General features: G+C 56.3%; 1 protein-coding gene across 5 annotated transcripts in view; it reads left to right on the top strand.

Moving 5' to 3' along the window:
- The first annotated feature begins 6166 nt into the window (after nucleotides 1-6166).
- Nucleotides 6167-17817, top strand: part of ARHGAP23 (Rho GTPase activating protein 23) — a 96764-nt gene continuing 85113 nt past the window's right edge. The window contains exon 1 of one of the 5 annotated variants that reach the window (XM_033183262.1): nucleotides 6167-6289. In XM_033183262.1, the coding sequence (XP_033039153.1) occupies nucleotides 6281-6289 (9 nt within the window). In that variant the 5' untranslated portion in view covers nucleotides 6167-6280. Of the gene's footprint in view, nucleotides 6290-14923; nucleotides 15068-17817 lie in introns of those variants that run through there. The other 4 variants (XM_033183268.1, XM_033183267.1, XM_033183265.1 and 1 more) reach the window with 4 other exon arrangements.

The raw sequence follows: 17817 nt of genomic DNA, 5'->3' as shown, positions 1-17817 counted from the left end.
AAAGCAAACAAAAACCTGTCTGAACACAGGGCAGATACTTCTTTGACTGGGATCCCATATGGCTCTGGACATGTTAAACGCCGACTGCATGTGGAAAGTGGGCTCTGTGTCTTGCTCATCTTCTGGGATGACCCCCACCCCCCAGCCCAGCACATGTAGGGATATATACCCCTGTGAATGTTTACTAAAAAACATGGAGCAGGTCAGAGGCAGAGCCAGGCCAGGAGGGAGGTGGCAGTGGGGAAAGGTCTTCTGGGGTGGAATCACCTTTGGGCCTGGATCGGGGAGCTCCCATATTGGAATGGGAGTTTATGTGGGAATTGTTTTCAGCAATGCTGGTGAGGGAGACCGCAGAATGCATCGTGGAGTCTGGAGGAGAGGCTTCGGGGATGGTGCTGTGGTTCTCAGCCAAGGCAGAGGCTTTGTGAGCTTGAATCACTTAGACAACCTTTTCACATCTCACTCCCAAGATGAAGACACCCTCCTAGAATCTCAAGGGGTTGTGGGGGAGAGGGGGTGATGAGGATAGCAGATGAGACATCTCAGGGGCATCTATGGGCTCTTCGCCTCCTCCCATGCCCCTGCCTGCTTGTTAAGACTCCTGGGGAGGGCCTAGCCCAGGATTTGCTGACCTGAGTTTGAGTCTCGGCTCTACTACCTGCTGGTTGTGTGATCTCGGGCAATTTATTTATGCTTTTTCGGTCTGTTTCCTCCTGAGTTTTATCTCCTACCTCATGTGTAAGTAAATGAAACGTGTGTAAAATGCCTGGTACATCTTGAGCACTCAATAAACATCCACAAAAGCCTGCGCAACATAGCAAGACCCTATCTCCATAAAAAAAAATAAATAAATAAATAACTGGGCATGGTGGCATGCACCTATAGTTTCAGCTACTCAGGAGGCTAAGGTGAGAGGATTGCTTGAGCCTGGGAGCTCCAGGCTACAGTGAGTGGTGATGGTGCCATTGCACTCCAGCCTGGGCGACAGAGCGAGACTCTGCCTCAAAATGTGTCATTTCTCTCTCTATCTCTGGGCACTAATTATGATTATTTATTTATTTATTTTTGAGATGAAGTGTCTCTCTGTCACCCAGGCTAGAGTGCAGTGGCAAGATCTCAGCTTACTGCAACCTCTGCCTCCTGGGTTCAAGCAATTCTCCTGCCTCAGTCTCCTGAGTAGCTGGGATTATAGGCATCTGCCACCATGCCTGGCTAATTTTTGTATTTTTAGTAGAAACTGGGTTTCACCATGTTGGCCAGGCTGGTCTTGAATTCCTGACCTCAGGTGATACACCCACCTCAGCCTCCCAAAGTGTTGGGATTACAGGCACGAGCCACTGTTCCTGACCCCATGATCATTATTATTAGCGGGGTTTTATTTTTGCTGGGAGAGGGAAAGAGTCTTGCTCTGTCACCCAGGCTGGAGTGCAGAAGCGACTACAACTTCAAACTTCTGTGCTCAAGCCATCCTCCCACCTTGACCTCCCAAAGTGCTGGGATTACAGGCGTGAGCCACTTTGCCCGGCCCTATTTGAAGTATTTTGAAAACTAGGATTGAGATTCTTTTCGCCAAAGGCAGAGGAATAATGAAAAGCTCCCCTGACCCGAGGCTGCAGAGGGGTGGGCTGTAGGGAAAAAGAGAGGAGGGAGCTTCCAGGTGGGGAATGGCTCCCAGGCTGCTGGTGGCCGCGGGCGGAGCTGGGTGAGTGATTGGGCTTCTCCTGCCACCTAGTGGCTCCTCCGGGCTAAGCCACTCTGCTGTTCCCTCAGGTCCCCTCGGTGGTGCTAGGGTAAGGCCGGATTTAAATATTCCTAAACAAGGTGTCTCCAGTCCCCTTCTGTTAACCCATTCAACGCCCTGCCCTCTCAGGGACCCTGGCCCATGAGGCACCCTTCACCTGGCCCTGGTGTGTGGGACACAACCCCCTCTTCCAGGTGGAGGGAGAGCGAGAAGCCTTTGTTCTTCTGGCTCCAGGGCAGAGTTGGGGCGCCAAGGCGGACACCTGGGGATGGTGGATGCCACGCCTATGCACCCCGCCCCCGCTGGCTTGATGGCTGCTGATGGGAGATACTGGAGCCCGGGACCATGTCCGTGTCTGCTGCGGGTTCTAGTTAATTCTATAAATAGGCACTATTTTGTGCAGTCTCTGGGTTAGGGCTCTCCTGAACCTTCCCATCTCACCTTCTCGGGAGGACTTTGCCTTTTTGTCTCCAGCATGGAGAGGGTGCGGACAGAGACCGGCCGCCTGAGGCCCCAGGGCCAGATAGGGCCTCGGAGACACCATCGTCTGGGCCTCTTGTCATGCCCCTCCCTCCGAGGAGGCTGCCTGGAGTGATGGCCTGGTTGCATCATGCCTGTCTCCTGCCTATTAGGTGGCTATGACTACTGGGGAGGGGTCTGGCCTTGGGTGAGCAGCTTCAGGAGGAGGCTGAGGGGCCTCATGAAGGGGCCACACGTTGGCTGTGAATCCAGGTCAGGCGTCCTGCCCTGCTGCCCACTGCCCTCCCCGCCCCTGACACCCACTTCTCTCTCGGGGCCCTGCAGCCTCAGCTGCACCAAGCCAGGATTGCATCATTCTTGGCTTTGTTCTCAGAGCAGCAGGTGCAGGAGTGGGGCCTGCCACCCGCCGTCCCCCCTTCCCTCTCATCTCCTTCCACTCCCTCCTGGGTAATCCCCCTCCTTCCTCCCTTCCTAGGTTCATGGCACCCCGGGAGTTGTCTGCCTTACCCGTGGCTCTTAGCTCTCTTTCCACCTTCTCCCTGTTCCCCAGGGAGCCCTGGAGGCTACTGAGGTTGAAGGAAGCAGGTTGGGGGGCAGGGATGAGCACCAGGCTGGAAACTGCCATTCTTCATCTCTAACTCCCAGCTGGCTGAAAGCAGGTGCCACCCGCAAAGGGAACACCTGGTTGTAGCCACGGTGTGGCCTCCTAGAATTTGGGGACAAAGTCAGAAATCATCACCTGCTGAGCTAAAGCTAATAATAATCAACATAAAATGAATTAATTCAATCCTTTGTAGAAGGAACTTTTTTTTTTTTTTTGAGATGGAGTCTCACTCTGTCACCCAGGCTGGACTGCAGTGGCACAATCTTGGCTCACTGCAACCTCCACCTCCCAGGTTCAAGAACTTCTCTTGCCTCAGCCTCCCTAGTAGCTGGGATCATAGGCATGCGCCACCATGCCCGGCTAATTTTTTATAATTTTGGTGGAAATGGGGTTTTACCATGTTGGCCAGGATGGTCTTGAACTCCTGGCCTCAGGTCATCTGCTCGCCTCGGCCTCCCAAGGTGCTGGAATTACAGGCGTGAGCCACTGCAGCTGGCCAGTGCTTAATTTTTATTGATCACTTCTGTGCCCACCAGTAGACCAAGCATTTTAGACTCACATTCTCAGGTCATCTTTCAACAGCAATGTGAGGAGGTGCTGTTAGCATGTCTGGTTTACAGATGAGGGAGCTGCAGCACAGAGAGGTCAGAACACTTGCCCAAGACTACACGAATATTAAATGGCAGGTCTGGGAGGTGAATCCTGGTCTGCCTCCCTCTTGAAGCCTCTGGAAGAGATGGTTGGAAAATTTGATGCTGACCCGCCCGAAACATTTTTTTTAAACCCCTAAAAGATTGTTTTTGGCCAAGACACTCATCAAAAGATAAGTATCTTATTTTAATTTTATCAAACAGAATAAATAAACATCCATGGAAGTCTGGGCTACACACTGAGACCCTGTCTCTAAAAAAATAAAAAATTAACCAGGCATGGTGGGATGCACTTGTAGTCCCTGCTATTCGGGAGGCTGAGGTGGGATGATTATTTGAACCTGGGAGGTTGAGGCAGCAGTGAGTGTTGATTGCACCACTGCACTCCAGCCTGGTCTCACATCAAATGAGCCCTGCCCCTCTCCACACTGCTGTACCTCTGAGGCAACATTGTTGCTGAAGGTTCTGGTCCCTGTGGGGTGTAGAAGAAGAGAAGCACTAGGGGATCTAGTCTGCCAGGGAGGAGGGAGGACTGGGGGGCTGCCCTTGTGGACCCTGTAGACTGGCACAGAGACTGTAGGTGGTACTATCCCGTCCCTATTCAGGGGCTCTACTTGTGAAGCTTCCGGCAGTGTTCAGGACGTGTTGATAAGATGGCATTGGGTTTAGCAATCTAGCCACCATGACTTTGGCTAGTAGGAGTTTACTCCTGAGGGCCAGATTAGCATCTCTGAGGACAGACAGTCCCTGACCTCGCAAAGCCCAACACCAGACCCTAGGCCTGGCCAAGCAACAGCTGTTTCAGAGGCCCAGCACGGGTGGCTGCCACCGCCACCACCTTCTCCTTGTTTTCACTTCCTCAGCACTGAAAGAGAACCTGAAGGAAACCAACTGGAGAGAATGGAGCCTGGCTTCCACAGCCAGGGCCCTGCTGCACCACAGCCTGGGAGAGCGCGGCTCAGGGCGAGGGGCAGGCTTTCTGGCTGACACTCTTCTCTGTCTCCAGTCTCTTTAGCTCAAGACAGGCTCCATCTGAACGGACAAAGGGCCCCATTGACCTCAAAGCCTTGTGACCCCACCCAAGTCTGTCCCTTCCTCCCCAGGCAGCCAGCAGGGTCCTCGAGTAGCAGACAGGAGCCACAAGGCCGCTGAGAGGGCATTGGTGGGGAGCCAAAAGAGGCGGCAGTCAGCTGGTCGGGGAAAACTGGGAGTGTGTGGGCAGTGCCCACCAGATCCCCATCAGGGGCGGCCAGGGATGAGGGCTCCGGGTACTCCTGGCTGTAGTCCCAGGAGCAAAGCAGCAAATACCTTGCAGGGCCAAAGCATGGGAGGCTGGGGGAGTCCAACTTCAACCCCAAAATGGGCTGCCCGGAGCTCAGGGCCTCCCTGGCCCACATTCCTGTCTCCCTGCCCCCAACATGCCCCCCACACCCAGCCTATAAAGCCCCCTTTGTCTGAGCCACTGAGGATCTTAACTCTCCCCATCTCAGCTTCCCGCCCCCTCTCCCTCATCCTCTGGTGCCTAACAAAGAGGCCAGGGCTCAGTGAGAAGTGGTGAAGCCACCTTCATGCCAGCCTGGGCATTGGCCCAGGGGGTGTGGGCAGCCAATCCCTGTATACCAAATGCCTCCACCCCACTGCCCACCTCAGGACAGGTTAATTCCCACCCCTGTCCACTGGGGACTGCGTACCCCTGCCTGGGGCAACGTGCCCACCTCAGGGCAGGTTAATTTCCACCCCTGTCCACTGGGGACTGCATATCCCTGCCCAGGGCAGCATGTCTACCTCTCACGTGGCCATTTATGTGATGCCCCTCTCAGTTTGCCCTGCCTTGTCAGAGGCAGAACAGAGGGCAGTGGGTGGTCAGGAGCCACCCCTGATGGAGGGTGTCAGAGGGCAAAGGTGTCTTTTTGCCATCTCCTTGGTCTTCACCAGAGCGGGTGGCCCCACTGCCCACACATTAGGTTCTCGAGTAGTATCTGGGGGTTCAGATCCCCCTTCTCTGGGAGTAGATAAACAGATCAACCCCCTCCTCCTGCTTGGCAAGTGCCAGGAACATGGCTCACTGGGTGGGCAACAGGAATCCCCATCTCTTTTTCCCACACTCAGCCAAGGGCCTCAGAACACCTTCAACTGTAGGCTGGGCGTTGGCAACAGCTCCCTGTTCCCACAGCGATCTCGAGGTGGGGGTGGCACAGTCTCCCTGTATCCTAGTGCTCTGGGTGTCTCTGGCCTGCTGTCAGTCACCCCCTGCAGCGGGTCGTCAGCCTGGGAGGCAGTTGGTCTGGGCCATGGGATCAACTGTGTTGCCAAGGTGCGGTGAGACCGCGAGCAAGCCCCTCTCTGGCCCCTGTAGCATGAGGGTGGGGTCCTTCTGACTCCGATGAGCCTCAGGAATGAGGAAAGGGGCTTCCCTTGCAAGGGTCTCCTCTCCCCTAGCAGCGCCCCCAGGACTGGCAGAACAGGGGGTGCAGGAGCGGGCAAGCCCGGGATGTGCGCAGGTCGGGTGCGCGTTGTGTGTGTGTTCGAGTGTGTGCGTGCGTGCGATTGTGCAGTTGCGTGTGAGCGCGTGTGCTTGCCGGTGCGCGGTGCTGCCACGGGCCGGGCGGGTTGAGGAGGGGAGGGGGCGGGCTGAGGGGCGGGGCCGGCGGGGCGGGGCGGGGAGGGGGCTCGGGCGCTGACACCAGGCGCTCCTTGCGCTTGGCGGTCGCCGGGTGCAGCTGCCCGGACAGGGCGCATGGAGGGGCCGCCTCCGCCTGCGCCCCTCGGGGCCGGTGCGGCGAGGACGGCATAGCAGGGCCCAGCATGGAGCAGGTGAGCGGGCGCTGGGCGTGGGTGCGCTGCCGAGAGCGGAGGGAGGGCTGCGGGCGTTGTGACCCGGCGAGGTGGGCGCGTCGAGCGCCAGGGGCCGCCACCGAGAGAGGGGTTGGGGCAATGGAGCTCCGGTGGGGGAGGGGGCTCTGGGGGAGGGATGGGACTGATGTGACACAGAGCTCACACACACACGAGTACTCCCCTATCACTGACACCCAGGGAGGCGTGTGCAGAGGACACCTCTCTCCCCACCCCCTTTCCAGAAAGAGATCACCCACACTGAGAAACCCCCATCCCCACTTCATAAGGGTACAGCCCCTGCTCCCTGAACTCAGGCCCAAGAAGGCTACAGGCTCTGCAGAATGAAGGAGTGGGTGGGCTCTGTGCCATATGACTACTGGTTGGTTGACCCCCAGTCCCTCCTGGTGGGACCTCAAGATACACTAGTCCCCTCCCCCTACACATCAAGGGGTTTCTTCCATCCTAGCTCCCCCCCTTTCCCAGTCACAGCAGCTGCAGCAGCTGCTGCCACCATTTCATGTCAGTGAAAAGATGGGGTGGGCTAGTAGGTTTTCTCCAAATACACCCCAAAGGCAGAGTTGCAGCCCCAGCCAGGTTTTAGGAGGTGGGTGATGCCTTCCTTTCACACAAGCTCCATCAGACTACACTGAGCGTGGGCTGGGCTCAGCGGGCGGGGATGAAGACCCGCTCTGGTCAGTTCTCATTCCCTCACCGAGCTCAGCAAATCCCAGACAAGCCGGGCCAGTCCCCTTTGGTGAGCAAGGGGCTCTATCCTCACTTGCAGCCCCCTGATCTAAGACAGGCCAGCAGCCTGATGGGGGGCAGAGTGAGGGGGCTACTCCAGGGGTTGCCTTACTCCCTTCCCAACCCCCACTTGGGGTGAGGTCTCGGGTGGGGTCTGGAGAGGTGGGATGGGTTTTCTGTCTGGGGTATGCCTTTCAGTGCTCAGCTGCCCTAACTCCCCTCTTCTCCTGGCCCAGGCTTTTTGGGGCTGTTCTGCCTAAAGCAGTGGCTGGGGGCCCTGGCTCTGAGACCCTCCCCTCCAGGCTGAGCACAGGCCCCCTGTCACTCTGGCAGAGGACTCGTGGGTGGCCTGTGATGGTGGTGAGGAGAGGGGTGAGGAGGAGTGGAGGGTGAGGAGTCAGGGGGAGATAGAGTCTGTGGAAGGGGTGACCCTAAGTTTTCGGGGGGCTGGAGAGGGGCAGTGGGAGGCATAAAGTGCTCTGGGCATCCTCCCTGGGCTGGGCGTGAGTCTGGGGTGGGGCTGTGGCTGGTCCAGTTTCCAGGCCTGTTTGGCATCTTGGGCATTAATTTAAATGGCCAATGGCAGCTCCCCAGAGCACCAGGCCTGGCTGCTATTGCCATCACTGACTGAACACAAAAATAGTGGTAGGGCGGGGAGGGAGGGAAGAGTAGTAAATGCCACTGAATTGCTCATTGTAAAATGGCTAATTTTACGTTATGTGAATTTCACCTGGATTTTTTTAAAAAGGAGGGGCAGGGCTAGGGGCCACTACTACTTCCTGTCTAGAGAATCCTAAATGCATCTCACCAGGCCTGCAGCTCAGCCTGAGTTGTTCCTCCAAATAGCCCATCTGCCCATCATTGGCCTTCATCAGCCCTCTGGAACTGTTCTGGGAATCAGCCACTTCCCCTTTCCCAGAGGACAGACCAGAGCCTGCTCCCCTGTCGCCTCCCCTGGGAGGAGAAGCATCAAGGGGAGTCAGGACATTGGGCTTCTGCCCTTGGCTCCATTACAGAATCATTGGGAAGCCTTAGACATTCATCCTCTCTGGGCTGCTGTGAAATCTGCCAGCTATGCCAAGTGGTGGCTTCTTGGTCCTTTCTAGATGTCCTAGGACACCTCTGCCAAGCACAGCAGCTCAGCATGTCCCCTGGACTGTGAGGTCTCTCCCCACAGACATGGACTTTGATGATCGGCACACTCTCCGAGGTGCCTAGGCTGATGTGGTGAACGCCCAGCTTTCTGGATGCGCCGGAAGCATGGTGTGTGTGGAGTGCGTCTGAAATCAGAGCTTCTTTCATTGCACCAGGGGAAGCTCCTATTTTAAGTTTCCCATGTGCTGAGCCCTCTTGTAAAGCAAAGAATCCTTTTATAGTGTGTGAGCCGCCGATGTGTCTGTTTGGTATGTGTGGATTTTGGCATGGAGGGCTTCCTTAAAGGGGAGCATGCCTGGAATCTCTCACGGAGGCTGGAACTGCTGGGTGGGGTGAGTGCCAGGACTGAGGGGCTTGCCTCACTGTGGTCAGTCCCGCCCCTCTTTTCTCCTCATCTGACTCCCAACACTCTCGCCCAGGGCTGGCTCAGGGCCAGACAGAGGAGAGGGGAGCAGCTGCAGGGGGATTTCCAGAGCTTTGACGGGGAGGTGGGAGCCTCCTCTCTAATCCCTTCCCCTTCGCTTCGTCTCTCTTCCCTTCCTCTATGTTCCCCTTCTTTCCTCTTTGCTCCTTTCCTTCCTCCCTTCCAGAAGGGCAAAATGGAGATAGGGAGGAGGGTGGGTCCCATGTGCAGTGATGTGTAGGGGCCAGGTGGGGCTAGGCAGGGGCTGGGAGCCTGTAACAGAAGCAGGAAGAGTTGAAAAGCCCTATGTAGAACCGCAGAATTTAGCATCCTGAGCTGGAATGAACTCCCTGGCCTGACCCTTCCCAGAGGGATCATTCGATAGAAGGAGCAACATCAGACTTCAGCTGGAATCCTGAATCCCAGCTGGGGGATCTTGGACAAGCTACTTAGCCTCTCTGGGCCTGTTTCCTCATTTACATGGCGGGGCTGATAATCCCCACGTTAGTGTTGTCATGGGGACTACATGAAATAATGTTTATAAAGAGCTTGGCACATAGTGGGTGCTCAACGTATTGTAATTCCTTTCCTCTCTGTCTTAGTGTTTGCAAGCCCCTGCTGAGCAACAGCATGGTTTTTGTAAGGCATCTTTGAGCCTTGCGCACACTCACTTATACACATGGTCCATGCCACTGGCCTTCCCTGATGGGGTGTCACACAGTGAAGAGCCTGCTGGGCTGGGTTTCCCAAACCTGGTTTCCCTAAAGATGGCCAGTTCAGAGTGGCAGGGGTGGATTTTCTGTCAGCCACCTCCTGCCCTGATACGGGGCCTCGCTGGGCGTGGATTGCTTACCCTGCTGCCAGCCCAGAGAAACCGCAGCCTCTTGCTCCCACCGTAGCCAGCTGTCCAGAGGTTTCCTGCATAGGCCCCAGCTGCTTGGCAGATTACCAGAGCTCTTAGGCCCCAGCCTGGCCATGAGTCTTCAGCCTCCCTCCCCGAGGGGTGTTCAGGCGGGTTTCTTCTCACAGGATTCCCGGGGGACCTGACACCACAGATGAGTGGGAACTGGCATCATCTTGAGTGGACCATTGCCTTACCCTCCATCATTAAAGATGCTCAATGAGGTTCATTCTATGGGATGTCTGGGGCTGTGGCCAGCGCCTGCGCCCCACCCTCTCCCTCCTTTCTCTGACATTTGCTAGTAAGGGCTTTGAGGTCTAGGACAAACCCTGCCTGCCTCCCAAGACCCCTTCTTCCTCCCCTAGTCAGTGCAGGCTCCTTCTTGTTTTGCTCAACATTGTGCTTGTACCACCATCTCAGCACCGTACCAGGCACCCTTTGCTGTGTTTGTTGCCCTCCGTGGAATATGGGGACGGTTCCTTCCCCACCACCCAACACAGCAGTTTGCATGGACTAGGTGCTCAATAATTTTTTTTTTTTTTTTTTTGAGAGGATATCCTACTCTGTCACCCAGGCTGGAGTGCAGCGGCACGATCCCGGCTCACTGCAGCCTCTGCCTCCTGGGTTCAAGTAATTCTCCTGCTTCAGCCTCCCAAGTAGCTGAGACTACAGGCACGTGCCACCATGCCCAGCTAATTTTTTGTTTTTGCTTTTTGTTTTTTTTGAAACAGAGTCTCGCTCTATCGCCCAGGCTGGAGTGCAGTGGCATGATCTCAGCTCACTGTAACCTCCATCTCCCCAGTTCAAGCGATTCTCCTGCCTCAGCCTCCTGAGTAGCTGGGATTACAGGCGCACACCACCACACCCAACTAAGTTTTTGTATTTTTAGTAGAGATGGGATTTCACCATGTTGGCCAGGCTGGTCTTGAACTCTTGGCCTCAAGTGATCTGCCCTCCTCGGCCTGCCAAAGTGCTGGGATTACAGATGTGAGCCACCACGCCTGGCCAATAAATATCTTTTGACTTGATCAAATGAGGCCCCTCTCCCTTTGGAGATACAAACTGGGGTGGGGATGTTGCCTGTAGGGGACAAGTAGAGGACCTGGGGGCTGAAGCCATAAAAGTGCAAGAACTGCTGTCCCCTCTAGCCCTGCCCTGCCATCCTTCTCCACCAGGGGATGCTCTTTCCCCTTTGGTGGAAGGGCCTGAGCTGGGGCCAGGTGGAGGTGCCCGTGCCCCGTCACCCACCTTCCATACATTATGGTTTTTCCTTTTCAGCTCACCGAGTTTTTCACATTCTTTGTCAAATGTGAGGCTCAAATCAGAGGCAGACCGAGAAGGCCTTATTGTTTTCATCTTACAGAGGGTGAAACTGACGTTCTGAGAATGTACTTGTTCTCAAAAGTCATACAGCTACCAGGGGCAGGGAGGGTGCAGCACGAACTTGAACCCAGGTCTTCAGACTCTTGATTCGGTGCTCTTTTGAGGACATCATAAACCCAGGTTCCTCCTCTGGAGCCCCAGACTCCAGATACTTTTTCCTCCAGTCCGCTCATCATGCCCTCCTTGCGTCCCCTCCGGCTCTCTCTCCTTGGCACCTGCTCCTCAGCCCAACAGCCTGCTGACGTCTTCCCCACCCAAACAGACACCTGCCTTGTCCACACCCACCTGTGCCGCCCGCCTGTCCCTTCCTGTTAATGCTCAGTGGGCAGATTCCACTCCCTCCTCCCTGGGGCTCCTCCTCCCTGCATAGTCTGACCCCCACTCCCACTGGCCCCTGGGGCTGCCGTCTCTGCCCCGCACAGTGCCACCTTCTCTGGTTGCCTGCTTCCTCCCAGTCCTTGTTACCTCCTCCTTCTCTGCCTACTCCTAGGCCAGGGTTCCTCCCACTCTTCACTCTCCCTGGAGAATCTGAACCACGCCCCTGGTCTCAGGGACTACCAGAGTCTCTAACTCAAGCCTGTCTTCCAGAAGATAGGACCCAGGGTTTAAGCATCCTGTCACAATTCCACCAGCCTCACAGCCTGCTGGTTAAGTGTGTGGACCCTGGAGCCCAAATGCCTGGGTTCAAATCCTGCGTGGCCTTGGGCAAGATACTTGAGTTCTCTGGGCCTCATTTTCCTTATCCATAGAATGAGGATTGAGATCTATTTCACAGGCCTTTGTGAGGCTTAACTGGGATCACACATACAAAGGACTTCGTGCCTGGCTTGTCCCCTCTCTCTGTGAACACCCTAGACAACCTGATATTCCAAGCCTTGGCCTTGCCCTGGACTCTTCCATTTCCTTCCTCCTGCTCACCAAGTCCCAGAGCTTCTGTTGTTTGTGGCTCCTGCCCCTTGCCTTGGTACATTTCTCCCAGAATCCCCTTGCCTGCCGCCCTCCATTCCTGTTCACCTTACGTGCCATGATGGCCATGGCAAAATTGCTGCTTTAGCTCCCTGCCCCAAACCAGGCTAGCATGGAAGCACCTCTGGGCAGCCCCTCCACCGTCACACCCCTGCCTGTGTTTCCTTCCTCATCCCTCCATGCTTCCTGCCCACAGGCACCCTCCACTTGGCCCCAGCCACGATGCCGATGCCGGGGCCTGCTCTCTCCTGCCTCCCTGGTTCACCCTAAGCATCCCTCTCCCTGGAGTGCCTTTTTCCCTACTCCCACCCTCCCCTGCCCCATCCATGAAACCCAAGAAGCTCAAGGCACCTCCTGGGGAAGCCTCCTCTGCTTCTCCAGCTGAAGGTGCTCCTGTGCTGGCAGTTCTTTAGAGAGTCACAATTGGAGAAGACCCAGGCCCCTCAAGGGAAGGATCTAGGCCTCACCTCTGTATTCCCAGGGTCAACCTACCCCACCCCCTCGTCTCCTCTACCCCCTCACATAGTAGACCTTTGTGAATGAAGGATGGTGATTGGGCTGGGGAAGGAATTTGGAAAGAGGGGGAGTGTGAGGAGGGTCCTCAATGAGGGAGACTCTCCCCATGTTGGGCTCTATGGCTCCAACCCCCAAAAAAGAAGGTACAGGAATACGGTGGGTGCTGGGGCGGATGGCAGGATGTATGAAGTGAGACCCGGAGTGTGGAGAGAGGAAGGGGAGCCGGAATGGAGAGGAAGGTGAGGAGGAAGAGCGGCTAGAGAAGATGGATGGGGTGGGCTGGGACAGGCTGGGGGTGCAGGTCAAGGTGCAGGAAGAGGTGGGAAGGGCGGCAGGGTGGGGAGAGAGCCGCACTTTCTGGGAAGTGGGAGCCGGTGGGGGAGGCTCTGCAGTGCATTGTGGAGGGAGGAATTCGCCTGGCCTGCCGGTCAGTGTGAGCTCATTTCCTCTCACCCCCTCCTGCGGGGTCTGAGGGCATCAGGCTCTGGAAAAAGTGAGCCAGGGGCACCCCAAGGCCACCACCCTCCCTCCTCCGCCATGGCCTCAGTTCAGTCTGATTTCAGATGCCAACCCTTCCCCCTCACAGAGAGAACCCTTTATCCTGGGAGGAAAGGACCTCTGAGCCAAGGTGGCAACAAGCGTTGGACCATTGGAGCTACAGGACAGAAAGAGGCAGAAACAGGCACCTGGTTGAAAGTTAAGCAAGAAAATCCAGGCAGTATGACAGATTACAGTTAGACAGCAGGAAGGACTTTCCAGAATTGGAGGCTAATTCTGGCTGCACATGACCTTGATGAAAAAGGATGAGGAAGGGAGAGGAGTCATTTAACTGCCCCTCCATTATTATGAAACAGAATCCCTTTCTCTTGACCACCAGGGGATTTAAAATACATCAAATGAAGCATATAATCTAAAATCCAGTCAGTATCTCATTCCTCAGGTTCACAGGAGTAGGGATGGCCTAATCGTTGTCTGGGGCACCCCAACACCTCTAAGACCTGAGTTCCCAACCCCGATCAAGGATAAAAGGGTGGGGGTTGGGGCTGCTTGGCTCTCAGGGATCTCCTTGTCCAAGGAAGGTGGTAACTCCAGCAGGCAGAGCTGGCCTTCCCACTTTCACTGCCTCCTCTCTCCAAGTCCTATTTTATCCTCTGCCTTCTTTTCTACATAATCTGGGGAAAGGAATATGGAAGCCACTTCAACTGCAAAAGGCATGGAAAAGAGGTAAGCATAAGCTGTAGGAAGTAAGAAGCAGGAAGAATGGGAGTTAAAGAGTAGAAAGAATTTTCTAGCTATTTTCTAGAAATGAAGGACAAGGCCAGGTGTGGTGGCTCACGCCTATAATCCCAGCACTTTGGGAGGCTGAGGCAGGCGGATGTCACTGGAGGTCAGGAGTTCAAGACCAGCCTGGCCATCCTGGTGAAACCCTGTCTCTACCAAAATACAAAAGTTAGCTGGCGGTGTGGCATGGGCCTGTAGTCCCAGCTACTCGGGGAGGCTGAGGCAGGAAGATCATTTGAACCTGGGGGTGAAGGTTTCAGTGAGCCTAGATCTTGCCACTGTACGCCTGCCTGGGTGACAGAGTGAGACCCTGCCTCAAAAAAAAAAAAAAAAAAAAAAAGAAAGAAAGAAAGACAGAAGGACTGTCCCTCCCTGGACTGTCAGGGTTGGGCTGGAGGGGGTCCTTCTGGGCGACAAGGAAAGAAGCTGGCTGAGGACCAGGCATCTCTTAGGCCGAGCTCAGAGTAAAGCCAGGAAGGGTGGCTGTGGGGTGCTGGTGACTGGGAGCCTCTGCTGTCACTGCTGTTCACTGCAGAGCAGGACTGTGGGCTGGCCCCATAACCTGAGCCCCAGGACAGGCTGGGTGGGGGTCAGAAGGGCTGAGGCACCTGCCAGCCTCTCTTCTATCCTCGATTCCCCTGCCTCTCTGGGATCCTGGGCTGAGACTCTGGCTGGGAGGGGCTTACCCTACACTGAGGGGCACCCCGTCTCCCCGCCCCCTACACTAAATCTACCCTTGTGTCTCAATGTCTAGGGGTCTCTAAAGGGAAGAAGGCCTCTAAGCCTTTTTCTGTCTCCCCCACTTTCTGATCCTGGGTCTCCTCATCTTTGTTTCTCACCTTCTCTGCCTCTCTCTGCGCTGTCTCTATCTTGTCTCTGTCTTTCTCATTCTTTCTGGGTCTCTGGATCTCTGTTTCTGACCACCTCTGGCTGGCTGTTTCTCTTTGCTTCCCTCTCCCTCCCTCCCTATCCCTGTGCTAGTTCTGGGTTCGGTGCCCTTGTCCTCTTTCCTGGGCCTAGATGGCCCTCTATCTGGGCCGGTCCCTTGGAGTCCGGGAAAGCGTCTCCTGGAGACCGCCTCTCTCCCCAGACTGGGCTCTGACGTTCAACTCTCAGGCAGCCCTCGTCCCTGCCTCAGCCCAGTTGCCGGTCTGTGGCCCTTGAGCGAGGCCACCGGCTCACCCCGAAGGGAGCGCGGGGTGGGTGGTGGGAAGGGGGAGGGGCGAGGGGGCGGACCCCGGGGGGGAGCCACACCGCGCTGGGCCCCGCCCCCGGCCCCGCCCCTCCCGGGTCCCTGCCGGCGCCCCCAGCAGTGCCCTGGCCACAGAGCCGCCGCTGCCACCCGATGAATGGAGTCGCCTTCTGCCTGGTCGGGATCCCGCCCCGCCCGGAGCCCCGGCCCCCACAGGTGAGGGCGCTGGGCCAGGGAAGTGGGCGGGGCCGGTAGCTGCTGGGGAGCGGGCGGTCAGGCCGGGGTCGCTGCGACCCCGCTCGCCCTGCACAGCCTGGGGCGCACGGTGGGCGCGGGCACCGTGGGCACCGCTGTGGGGAGCTTCAGCTAGTGGCAGGCCCGGGAGGGGGCCCGAGCAAGAGCTGTCCGGGATAGAGGGGCGGGAAGGAGGAAGGTAGGCAAGGGGCCGGGACGGGCACGGGGCTGCCAGGGCAGGGGGCACAGACCCGGGTGGCGGTGCCAGGCCCCCAGCGGCTGGGCAGCGGGGGCGGGAGGCCCGCGGCTTTTGTCCGGGTTTGTCAGGCGGGGCGCCTGCCACCGTTTCCTCTGCCCGAGTTTTCGTTTTCCGTTGGCGAGGCCCCGGCACAGCTGGAGGGAGAGGGAGTGGGGGAGGGGGTTCCCGTAGCGGGACGTCCTCCGCCAAGGAGTCCGGACACCCCCTCCCCGCGCCACACTCGCCCCCTGCCGGGTCGGACTGCGGGACGGGTTGCCAGGCACGGTTCCGCCGCCCTCCTGGGTCCTAGGGAAGTCCTAGACACAGGCCTGGGACCCCCGGCTCTGGCGGCGCGCCTGCCCTCCCCTCTGCACTCTCCGACCGGCTGTGGGTGGGTCAAAGCGCGGGGTGCCAGGGGCATTACTCAGCGCTGGGCTGCTCTGCTTGGGTTCTTTCATCTGCCAGCTGCTGAGTCTGGGGAGGGGCCAGCAGGGGCCTCCCGGCCCCATCCCCCATTAGGGTCATTCCCTTACCTCTGAGCCTGGCTGCCCGCCCTGCGGGAGCACCCCAGCAGGCCTCCCTCCTCCTAAGTTGAAGGGTTGAACACTGTCAGGTCAACAGTTTCCCTGAGCTCGGAAAAGAAATTCCCTGAGGTCCAGGTTGAGGTCAAGGCCTGGGCTGAGGCCTATTCCTCTTTAGACAGGGCTGAAAAGACTTGGGGACTCTCCTCCCCGGCTTTCCCGGCAGTGTTGAAGGTAGGATCTGCTGCTTGCAACTCTTTTGGAGACTGGTGTGTTCCTTGGTTGCTGGATGTGTTCAATTCTCCCTCAATCTGCATCTCTCCCAGACTCCCTTCAGCCAAAGTGTGTTTCCTAATTATGAACTTGAAATTCAGGATGGACGGGGGGTGGGGGTGGAGGTCATTAAGCATGAGTCCCTTGGATTCAGTCCCCCACCAACAACGCATACTTCATCTCTATCCCCTGCACCCCTCTCTGTCTCCACCCCAACCCTGCAGCCTAGCTGGGGGTGAGTGGCTTTTGATCCCATGTGGTTCTCCCCTCTGCCAGGGCAACAGACCCCATTCCCCAAAGTGACGACTCTTACTGCCATGTACTCATTGGCATGAGATTTGAATCTCGATTATATAACCAGTCATTTCACCTCCAAAGGCAGCCCAAAGGTCCCCAGCTCCAGTGGCTTCCACTTGCCCACAGTGTGGTTGGGTCCACCCCAAGGTGGCTGGGAATTCCAAGATCCTGCACCTGAGGCCCTGACCTCTTCTTGGGAACCGTGGGAGCCGTAAATCCTCTACATTCAATGCTGGATTCAAAGGCCTCAATAATAATAAACAGGAAGAATGGTAGTGGGCAGTGTAGGTGTGGTGTCCCATTTCACAGAGAGGGTCTGAGCCTACACAGTGACAGTGCCCAGGCAAGAACCCAGGACACTTGAAGGTAGTCAGGGCACAAGATGAAGCTTGGGGAGTAAGCTATTAGGAAGGTGTCTGACTACAGCAATAGGTCAGGCTTGCGCGCATCCTAGCCCAAGCAGAGAGAGACTGGGTCGGGGGAAGAGGCCCCATGCTTGTGCCCCTCTCCTCGGGCTGACCTTGGGCTCATGGGGAAGAAGTGCAGCGTTCTCGGCATGGATGGGAGTGGGAGTGAGGGAGGGTGCTGGTTCTGAGCAGAGCAGTGCAGGAGTGGGTAGTAGATGGCTTCATCCTTCATTGCAGGAATACTCAGAAGGACTTCTTGATGTGTAAGGTTAAAAGAGAGACTACAAAGCAGCAGTGTGGAAGAAGTTACAATGTGAGGGACTGCAGTTAGATACTCAGGAGAACTTCTAGGGAGGGGCTTGTGACCCACAGCATCCCAGGCTAGCCATGCAGGGAAGTTTCCAGCAGTATAGTGGGTCAGGTGGATTCTTGTAAGTTGGATTCCAATGTAGAAATCTGGAGATGGTCATTGGAGATATCAAATATGCCAGCAAATATATTCAAATGAGCATTGGTGCCTGGAAACAAAAAATGTGTTTTTAAGGAAGGGGAATTGCTTTCACAGTGTAGCGCATAGTTAATACACAGACAGCAAAAACTCCTGGCCAGGATTTATAAAAACGACCTCATTTGATCCTCACAATACCACTAAGAGGTAGATACCATTATTATCCCCATTTTACAGTTGAGGACACTGAGGCACAGACAGCTAATATTGCAGCCCAAATCACACCCCCAGTGCCCTGTGGAGCCAGGGTAGGAACATGGCAGTCTGGCTCTAGAGTCTTGCTCTCACCCTCACTATCTGGCTTCTCAGGACCTGCTGTGTCCCGCTGTCACTCCCACCCCAAATCTGTGTCCATTTTGTACACAGCCCAAGATCAAGGTCAGCTTCTGGCTGGATTACAGCTTGGTTGCTTGTCTTCTGTTCTATTTCTTTACTCCTCCAATCTTTCCCACCCTGCCCCATGCCGGCCTATAGCACTCGGCCAGGGC

Source organism: Trachypithecus francoisi, unplaced genomic scaffold, assembly GCF_009764315.1.
Source record: "Trachypithecus francoisi isolate TF-2019V2 unplaced genomic scaffold, Tfra_2.0 Lachesis_group20, whole genome shotgun sequence".
Classification (NCBI taxonomy): domain Eukaryota; kingdom Metazoa; phylum Chordata; class Mammalia; order Primates; family Cercopithecidae; genus Trachypithecus; species Trachypithecus francoisi.
Note: the sequence above shows the minus strand (reverse complement) of the source record. Positions and strands in the feature narration are given on the sequence as shown.